This window comes from Amblyomma maculatum, chromosome 1 (genome assembly GCF_055883805.1).
Source record: "Amblyomma maculatum isolate TAMU_Amacu chromosome 1, ASM5588380v1, whole genome shotgun sequence".
NCBI lineage: Eukaryota > Metazoa > Arthropoda > Arachnida > Ixodida > Ixodidae > Amblyomma > Amblyomma maculatum.
In genome coordinates, this window is record NC_139344.1 from 368,831,339 (window position 1) to 368,840,107 (window position 8,769).

The 8,769-nt window shown below is 45.5% G+C and overlaps 1 protein-coding gene across 1 annotated transcript; it reads left to right on the forward strand.

Moving 5' to 3' along the window:
- Positions 1-1,666: 1,666 nt before the first annotated feature.
- LOC146208100 (uncharacterized) lies at positions 1,667-8,496 on the forward strand. Its single transcript, XM_084578114.1, has 5 exons — positions 1,667-1,768; positions 2,968-3,128; positions 4,499-4,572; positions 5,394-5,474; positions 8,248-8,496. The coding sequence occupies exons 1-5, from the start codon at positions 1,667-1,669 to the stop codon at positions 8,379-8,381; spliced, it is 552 nt and encodes a 183-aa protein (XP_084434240.1). The 3' UTR covers positions 8,382-8,496.
- The last annotated feature ends 273 nt before the right edge of the window (positions 8,497-8,769 follow it).

Below are 8,769 nucleotides of genomic sequence, written 5' to 3' on the forward strand. Positions count from 1 at the left end.
TATTGCAGAAATCACCAATTAATAAACATTGGGTTTCAATAACTTCTTCTAGTTTGTTGTTTGTTCCGTTCAAAGAAGAGTTTAGAATAGGGTGATTCTGTCGGTTAGGGTTGTAGTAGCGCTATGAGCGCAAGGGCAGAAAATCAGCGCGATTGCCCTCTTGGTGAGCGACCATTATAAATTGGGACATAGACTGGTACCCCCGCCAGATGTTAGCCTAAGTAACAGAGAAGCTGTCGCGTGGAGGTGGCTACAAATTAATACGTTCATGAACCCGGTCTGGGCGTTTCACGCGCTACCAGACCTTAAGGACAATGATCTGTGCAAACACTGTGGGGCGAGAGGGACCCTCGACCACATAATTTGGGAGTGCCCACAATCTACAGGGATGGGACAAAACATTACAAGTAGAGTAGCCTGGGATACCCTGCTGCGAAGCGCGGACCCTGCGATCCAGCACCGCACTGTCCATCTGGCGGAAGAGGCCGCAACAAGCCAAGGGCTACCTGCCAGCCTCTAATCCGCGGGTGCACGACTCCCCATCTTTCCCGGCACGCGTGCCGGGGGCGGGGAGGAGGACGCCCATTTCCGGTGGAAATAAAAGTTGTGCAACCAACCAACCAACCAACCAACTACGAGCTGAAAAAAATCACAAAGGTTCAACGCTGCTGAACCAAATATTGAGCGAAAGCATTAGCTGCGGGTGACCGAGCGTTCTTCTTCTTCTCTTTTTCTTTTTCCTTCGCCCACATTCAAAGCCCCGCTTTAAGCAACCCATATTAACGTGCCTTAGTGGCCTATAGGGGTACCGTGAATGCCAGGGTCCTGGCAGGCTGATTCTGATATAACCGTCCCACGTGAAACGAGAGACCCAAGTTGGCAGCTCCTGCCAGCCAGTGTGTCACGTGGGGTGTGACGTCACAGCGTCACGTGGGTAAGACGTAACTGCGGCCGGGTCACGCGGAGGCTTGAAAGTGCGAGTAGTATTGCTTTCGCAATAAAATCAACGCGGCGCGGTTTTACCCCGACGCCAGCGGCGCCGCACGACAGGGCAGCATGGCCTAAACAGCTGTTGCTGTGAAATTTGGAATTACGTGCTTCCTAAATACAATGGAGTGCAGTAAAATAACGCTGCTCCTAAACATGGCAGCTACCGCGAAGAAAACTGCGCCCACTTTGCGGCCGCATGCACTTGACACACTTTCTTCATGCAGCGTCACCATAGAAGCACGGCGCACCGGAGCAGTAAGGAGGGATTAGTTAGGCGGAGACCGAGAAACCGGTCAATTTGTGGCGGAAGGAAAGCGAAAAGCAGCGTATATATAGTAATAGCCTTGAGCGGGCCTATCCGCGTGCGTTTCTTTCGACAATTTCGCGACAACGGCCTTAACATGTTCTTGCAAAGGCGAGGTACGCTCACGAAGCCGTAATGCTACAGTAGCGATGCGATGACCTTGCGGTCCTCTCTCCTTTTGGCCGTCTTCCGAGGGACGCTGCTATTCTGAAGTGTTTTGCGCCTTTTCCTTCATTACTTTACGGTGGATTTGTCTCCACAAGCGCGTGTTTATACACACTGTGCAGATTGTGACGGCAAACCGCGGAAAATAAAAGCGCCTTAGAGGCGAGCGCACACCGCCAGAAGGAAAACAACGCTCACTCGATCACCATGTGGAGGTGCCTGTTGATATCAGCCTGCGCGTTCCTCGCCACTGAAGCGCAGTTCAACGTCAGAGACCCGGAGTTGGGAGAGTTTCAGGACGACGGAAAAGTAAGTTAATGTGGATGTGAATGGGTATTTCTCGGATGCAGAGGGTTTCACTTTTCTATCGATTTATTCTCTGCTCGTTCGTTCTGCAACATTTATCAAGCGAACAGCAATATATTAATGTAAAGTAAGGTTGAACAGATGGAGCTTTAGTGAAAACGTTGCGGCTCCGATTCCGCTTTACTCGGCCCATTGCGGCTAAGAGATATCTCCAGATTTAGTAATTATAAGACCCGCCAACCACGCGGGTAGGCCAGTGAGTGAATCTGGAGAAGTGGGATTTAACGCAGCCTCAATTGCGTGATCTCTAAATGGGAGCTTAGAAAAAAAAAATCGGTTTAGGGCTATTTGGCCTAAGACTTACAGAAAAATTAGAAGCGCTAAAAACAAGCAATCCAAAAAGAAATAAATGCTACAAATGTGATAACTTTGGAGATATGAGGAAAGCACAAAGGCCGAGGAAAATATAGCACAATTGGTTGCCTCAGTCTACCCTAGTTTTTTTTTTTATTTTTTTTTTTATGAGAAAAGATTCGATAGGGAACTGTGTGTAATGATGTAGCTAACTGGCCGAGTGTTCATTGTCCCAGTAATTGTCTTGCCGCTGCACTTAAGAGAGCCAAGGTAAACTGCGCTCTTCGCACCTATACCGATGGTTAAATGCACTTTCACCATCAAGTCATATTAATGCTTGCACGCTTAAAAATAATCTTTAATGACACTTATCGTGTCAGGATGTGTGTCGGAATGTGGAGTAGAAGAGTAGAAAAAATATACTCGCAATTCACTTCGTTCATTTTTTTCTTAACTGCTTGAAGCTCTTATAAAGCAGCTCCGCCGAATGAACGTAGTGACCGTATCGTGACCACTGAAGGGTGCCCACCTTACGAGGGCGGTTGTAAAACCAGGTTTAGTACAATCAATCGGCGGTGCAAAGCAGCTACGTCCGCGAAACAAAAACAAAAACCGAAAATTCTGATTCCAGCTCTTTCTTTCTAACCTCATTTTCGATTTCAAAAGGCAAAGCTGTTAATAACCTTCGCTGTTCACTGTGCTAATGAACAGTTAGATCAGATTATAAAGAACAAACGCATTCGAGCAGCCATGACAGCATCGTTATCATCAGTTATCATCATCATCCCCCGATACAAAGGCCGCATCAGCATCAGCATCATCATCACACCACTTTCTGCTCTGCGCAGTGTTTCCCGCTCAAGCATTCGTGGTACGTGGTATACCGGTCGTACGACGCAGACCCGTTCTTCGGTCTCACGGCCAAATGCGTCCGCTTCCACAGCACGGAGGTCCCGTACGTCAACAATGCCACCAGCGTCAGGGTGGAGTTCGGCGACCACGACAAACAGTGAGCATCGGCGTTTTCATAAAAGACGCTCGTATTTATTGTATACATCGTCTTTGCCAAAGCACCATTCTGTACGTGTACACCGGCCAGCCGATAAAGCGGGTTGCATGTTGCTGTTAAGGACCTCAGCAACAGTCCACATAACTAACAAATGTGTTAACGTTAAATGAGCGGCTCATTATGATATATACGAAAGAAGCCAACAATCCCCGAAACAAGAAAAGTGAAGGGAATGTTTAAAAATTTCAGTCTGTGGTGTTTAACGAAGATTATTACTGCAGTGATTTGTTTACCCTGGTGGTCTCGAGGCCATAAGGTGGCACGATAAAGTTCTCGCACACGTGCTGTCTCTCCTTCGATTGTGCTTTATGGAGCACTTGTGGTATAACCCACGCCTGTGTCTACCGCTGTGAAATGCGATGGCGCTGGCGAACACTCTGAAGGTTTGGTTGAATGCAATGTGAATACTTTCGAATGTATCAGCCAACGTCATGGGTCACGTGATAGAGCACCGTACGCGATATATCCAGAAGTCAAGGGCTTCGACCCCACTGCAGCTTGGCGTTGGTTGTCTTTCCGTCTACTTTCTAATCATGTGTGTTTGAGGCAAAAAATAAAACTAAAATCAAAAACTGTACTGATTTTTCAGTGATTAACGACCCACATTACAACAGCAGAACATACTTTTATACTTTCCTTGATTTGGATGATCACTTGCTCCCTGAACATGTGACTAAGCATTTAGCGCTGGAATTCATTTTCAGGCTCTTACGCAAGCTTCTCGCGAGATTACAGTTGTTTCTATAGGCAAGATGCATTTCTGTATCGTTTTCGCGAAGCATTTAGTACGTTGAACTGTATTTCCGGTTGTTTGTTGGCCTGATTTGGCACCATGCACAAGCTACAAAGATCTATAGCAGTTCGGCCATTTAAGAGAGAAAATGACCTTCAATAAGAGAGGTAAGTTATTTTGCCCACGAGTGTACGATTGAGGCCTCAAGGCCCTAACCTTTGTTTACGTGCGCCTCACGAAGGAACATAGGTAGTATCATCGGTGCATATCATAACAATACTTAACGAGCTAAAGGAAAGCATCGAAACGCAAGACCTCGGCACTCCTCGTTTCTTTTCCTTCTTCCGGTTTGTCTGATTGCCTCCGTCGCACTTTTCCTCTTCGTGCATGCACGCTCCTCATCACTAGCCGTGCGTTCATCACAAAGAGATTAGAGAACGGAGATGCGCGTGCATCTACAAATAGCGTGTACAGAGTGATCGCGTGTGCTGTACGAGCGACCTATTTACACCGGCATCATTCCCCTTTCCCTCCCCTTATTTCGTCCTTCTATTTTCTTTTTGCCTGCTCTATCCAGGGACATCCATGTCAGACTTGTCTCCTTTGAAGGTTACAAACACCAAAACGCCCTCCGAGTATCACCAACAGAAGGTAAGTACGGACCGTCACAAAGTGATATTCGGTCGAAACCTGGAAGCGAGGAAATTGCATGCAACGATGCATTGTTATATAGTCATCGTGAAACCAGGAATGCAATAAATAATGAGTTCGTGGTATGCGCCTTCGGATATATATAGGCGATATAGCGCAGTCCTTTTTTTTTCCTCTTGTGTTTTCCTTTGTGGCTAGACAGGCAATAAGCGATCAAACAAACAAAAAATACTAAAGTCCCGCATTAGCTTCAATATAGAATTTTTTTACGATGGTCGGATGACAGACAAACGCAAATATAAAGCTACAAGTAGACTTTAACCAGCTGCCATGAGCGCAGATTTATCTTTGCTTTCGCCAGTTGCGAAGTGAACGAAAGATGAACTATAGTCTTGGAAACTGAGGAAGCCAATCACGAGAGATATATACGTGCCACTTGTCGCGGAAGTAAAATATTACAATCGTATCGCACCTGCAACAGTTTGTAAAGGTTACATGCGGAATTTGTGAGCATATTCTAACAGCTCCGAAAAGGAAATTTGAACGCGATGAGAACAAATGTCGAAGTTCCCCTATTTGAAACCGACGAGGAGAACACTATGAGCTCTTGCTTTAGTTCCAGAACGTTGTTAAGCTGTTCTGTTGAATTGTTTCATGTTTAGCGCCAAATGAATCAGATTGGCTGCGAGACGCGTTGATCGGACCGCCAGAGTTTCTCGAATGCGCGTTAAATGCAGTCTCGTGGCTCGCCGTGCCACAAGCATTGATGCTTGATAGTACGAAGCCTCCTAGTTCTAATGCCAAGTGACAAATTCTTCCAGCTGGAGAAGTGGAGATTGACCTACCCATCGACTACGTGGACTGCAACACCTGCAAGATCCTCAGGCACCCATACGTCAGCAGTGAGTTTCGCGCAGACTGCTTCTCATTTCGAACATCGTCGCTACATTATAATTCACTTTGTTTGCTTATGTCAACGATTAGTACATGAGAGTACACAACATTTTGTAAATCAAACGAGTCGTCGTAATGTAGTACACTACAAAAAATAATAATAAGACGTGCATATCGGCCTCGTTTTCAGTTTTATAGCTTTTTATTATTATTATTGGCGGCTCTTTTCCTTGTCAGCCCTAAAAAAAATGCAGTGCAGTCGATCGCACTCGCTCATTTTGGCGTAGACGGAAGCGCAGAAAAGACAGGGACATGAGAGAGAGGTAGAGGACACTGCGCTGTGTCCTCTGTCTCTCTCACGTCGCTTACTTATTTGCTCACCAGGCTTCGCCAAAATTAGCAAACTCTATTAACTAGACCAAGAAAAAGCCTTGCTTATCGTGCTCAGTTTTACTCACATGTTCTATTAAATTTTCGTTCACGACTCAGGATATACCAGATCCAATTTGCCACTGCACACTAAAACGCACAGTAGAGATTTGGGCATATTTCTAAGTGTTGGTAAAAACGAAATGCAGCGGCATCATGTTTAAAAGTATTTCTGTGTGAATTTCGTCGAAGCTTCTGCGCTGGGGGCCTCTGTGTCTTAAACAAAGAACGAAAATTAACGCCTGTCATCTATGTATTGAAGAGCTCGTACAAGCTGCAAAATGGGTAATTAAAGGAAGATGACATTACCTAATAGTAAAAATGAAGGAAATAAACTTACTCAACAACATTGCTCAGAAAACTGTAGTTTAACCTACACAATAACCCAGGACGTCTTTTTAAAGGTGTCTAGTCTGGGAGCACGGCATAGGTAGTGCATGATTTTTGTGCAGAATTCAGGACGTATGAGGAGCGTGCACGTTTTCTGTAAAATTTCTTACGAGTGAACATTGAGCGGAGCTAGACCGCCTCTTTTTTTCATTCATGGAAGTCACATGACCAGCAGAACACAACGTAATGTGAAATTTGCCATCGTTATTGTCGTATTAAATAACATCATTTGATATATGCATTTTAATCGACACATTTAGTGCGCACATTTAGTTTGGTTTGGTTTGTGGGGTTTAGCGTCCCAAAGCGACTCAGGCTATGAGAGACGCCGTAGTGGAGGACTCCGGAAATTTCGACTACCTGGGGTTCTTTAACGTCCACTGACATCGCGCAGCACACGGGCGCCTAGCTTTTCGCCTCCATCGAAAAGCTGCTGCCGATGCCGGGATTCGATCCCGCGTGTTTGGGAACAGTAGTCGAGCGCCGTAACCCCTGCGCCACCCCGGCGGAGTAGTGCGTACATTTATTGTGAGAGCTTAAAAGACCAATTTGCGGAAATATTTGCGGGACATTAAGCTTAGTAAACCTCGTAACGCAGCCGTTGTTCTATTCATAAATATTCTTGTCCGAATTTCTGACTCAGCCGCGTAATTAGGCACGCATAGCAATATGGTTACCGCCGCAGAAGCTCCAACCTGATTTACCGCTTCTTTTGAGTGGGACGTTTCTCCGATTTCGGTTGCAGAAAAAGGCAAGGGAAACAGTAACTTCAGGTGTGTCTCTACGCTGGTGGCAAAAGAAATGCTACAAAGAAATTACGAAACCGCCCTTCTCCGATCTGACAAATACGTTCCGTTACATCGCGGAAGAGTTTTGCTATGACCGTCACCGACCTACATGCGTAACACTGGCTTAATCGACAATGTGGACGTGAATATCTGGGAAGACGGGTGAGCTAGAAGCATTCCACTATGTGGAACAGTCTAGGATAGCGTCTGCCTCTGACTCTATGACTCAAATGGGCATGCCAGTCGCACTGATTAAAACTTTTATGAAAAAAAAAACAGTTGGATAATTTGGAGATTGTTGATAACATAATTGTCATCCATTTTTGTGTGTCTGGTCGCACTGCCTGTAGAAAACTTGCAGTGCCCAGGCCCTTCGGAAATCATTCACCTGGACTCTTCAGAACTGCTGCCGTCATCCAGAGCTAAAAACGCGATAACGCATTCTGAAGCATGGTAGGCGCATGTCTTACTGGTAACATGCCTTGCTTACCTGTCCTTGACATAGCCCAGTTAGGTGACACACGCTACACGTGGCATCCGCAAAGCACATATATTAATGCCGATCAGCGTAAGGAGGCGACGTGTATAGGGGTTGCCTAATTACAGGGCATCTGCATTTGAAAGAAAAGGGGGGGGGGGGGGGGGGGCGTAAGTTAGAAGCAGTAGTCATCTTTGGTCGCACAAAAAATATTATTCGTCGCGAATTGAAGGGATGCCTTCAGAAAAACAAGTAGGTGCGACATTGAAAAGCCGTGAGCGTGCCCCAGAAACACCTTGCTCCTCTGGCTAAACAGTATGCTAATGCCGTAAGTCGACACCGTAAAAATCACAGCAAGTTGTCTAACATGCAACTCCGTCACAATGGCGGCAATTTTGGCATCATGTTGCACAGCGAAAAGCTGCAAGCATATCTACTCTCCTTATCCTCTTCTGCTCCAATTTGTTCTGATAAATTTAGCTGCGCTTTGCATCACAAAATGGCGCCAGTGACGTCATTTGAATATCCGCTATATGCAAAAATAGCTTTCGTGCGCTGGCCATTGTTCACTCGTCAATAAATTTTAAAGGGAATAGTGTGAAAAATATCTTATACCACTTGTAGTTGTCATAGTAGCGATAACATCATTCCTACCAGCGTGTTGTTTTTGACTTCGTGGCACTGATACCAACGCAGGGTCAGCGTGCAGTCTGATGGTGCCCGAGCAGCAAGTGGCGAATCCGCACAGCGCCTGTCACTTCATCTACCGGATGCTCTGCGGCTCCAAGAAAGTGCAGATATACGACGAGAGCTGCACGAAACACCACTGATCGTTAGCCCACATTTCTTGTTAACCCACATTCATAGTAGTGAAAGAAAGTAGCTACGCATTAGGATGTAGATGATGTAGGTCATGTTTTCATGCATATACTGAAGCGCAGATAAGAGAACGCTAACGCAAAAAAAAAAAAAAAACATTTTTTTTTCTTCACGCAATGTTTTCCAATCTGCTTTTTTCATATAGGCGCGGAGAAGACTTGAACAGCGATAATATATCAAACATTTGGGACTTTTGACAACAACCCAAAAAAATCGAACAATCAAGCATGGAAATTCAGGCGGCTTTCGTCATCTGCATGATGACAGAGACATGGCCACACGACGTTTCGTTTCTTATTTGGACAATATTCGATAGTATTCGAAATCATGCATTCGGCT

Coding starts and splice junctions, on each gene's coding strand:
- LOC146208100 (XM_084578114.1), top strand. CDS start 1,667: ATGTGGAGGTGCCTGTTGATATCAGCCTGCGCGTTCCTCGCCACTGAA. Junction 4,573..5,393: donor CCGAGTATCACCAACAGAAG/GTAAGTACGGAC, acceptor AAATTCTTCCAG/CTGGAGAAGTGGAGATTGAC. Junction 5,475..8,247: donor CAGGCACCCATACGTCAGCA/GTGAGTTTCGCG, acceptor ATACCAACGCAG/GGTCAGCGTGCAGTCTGATG.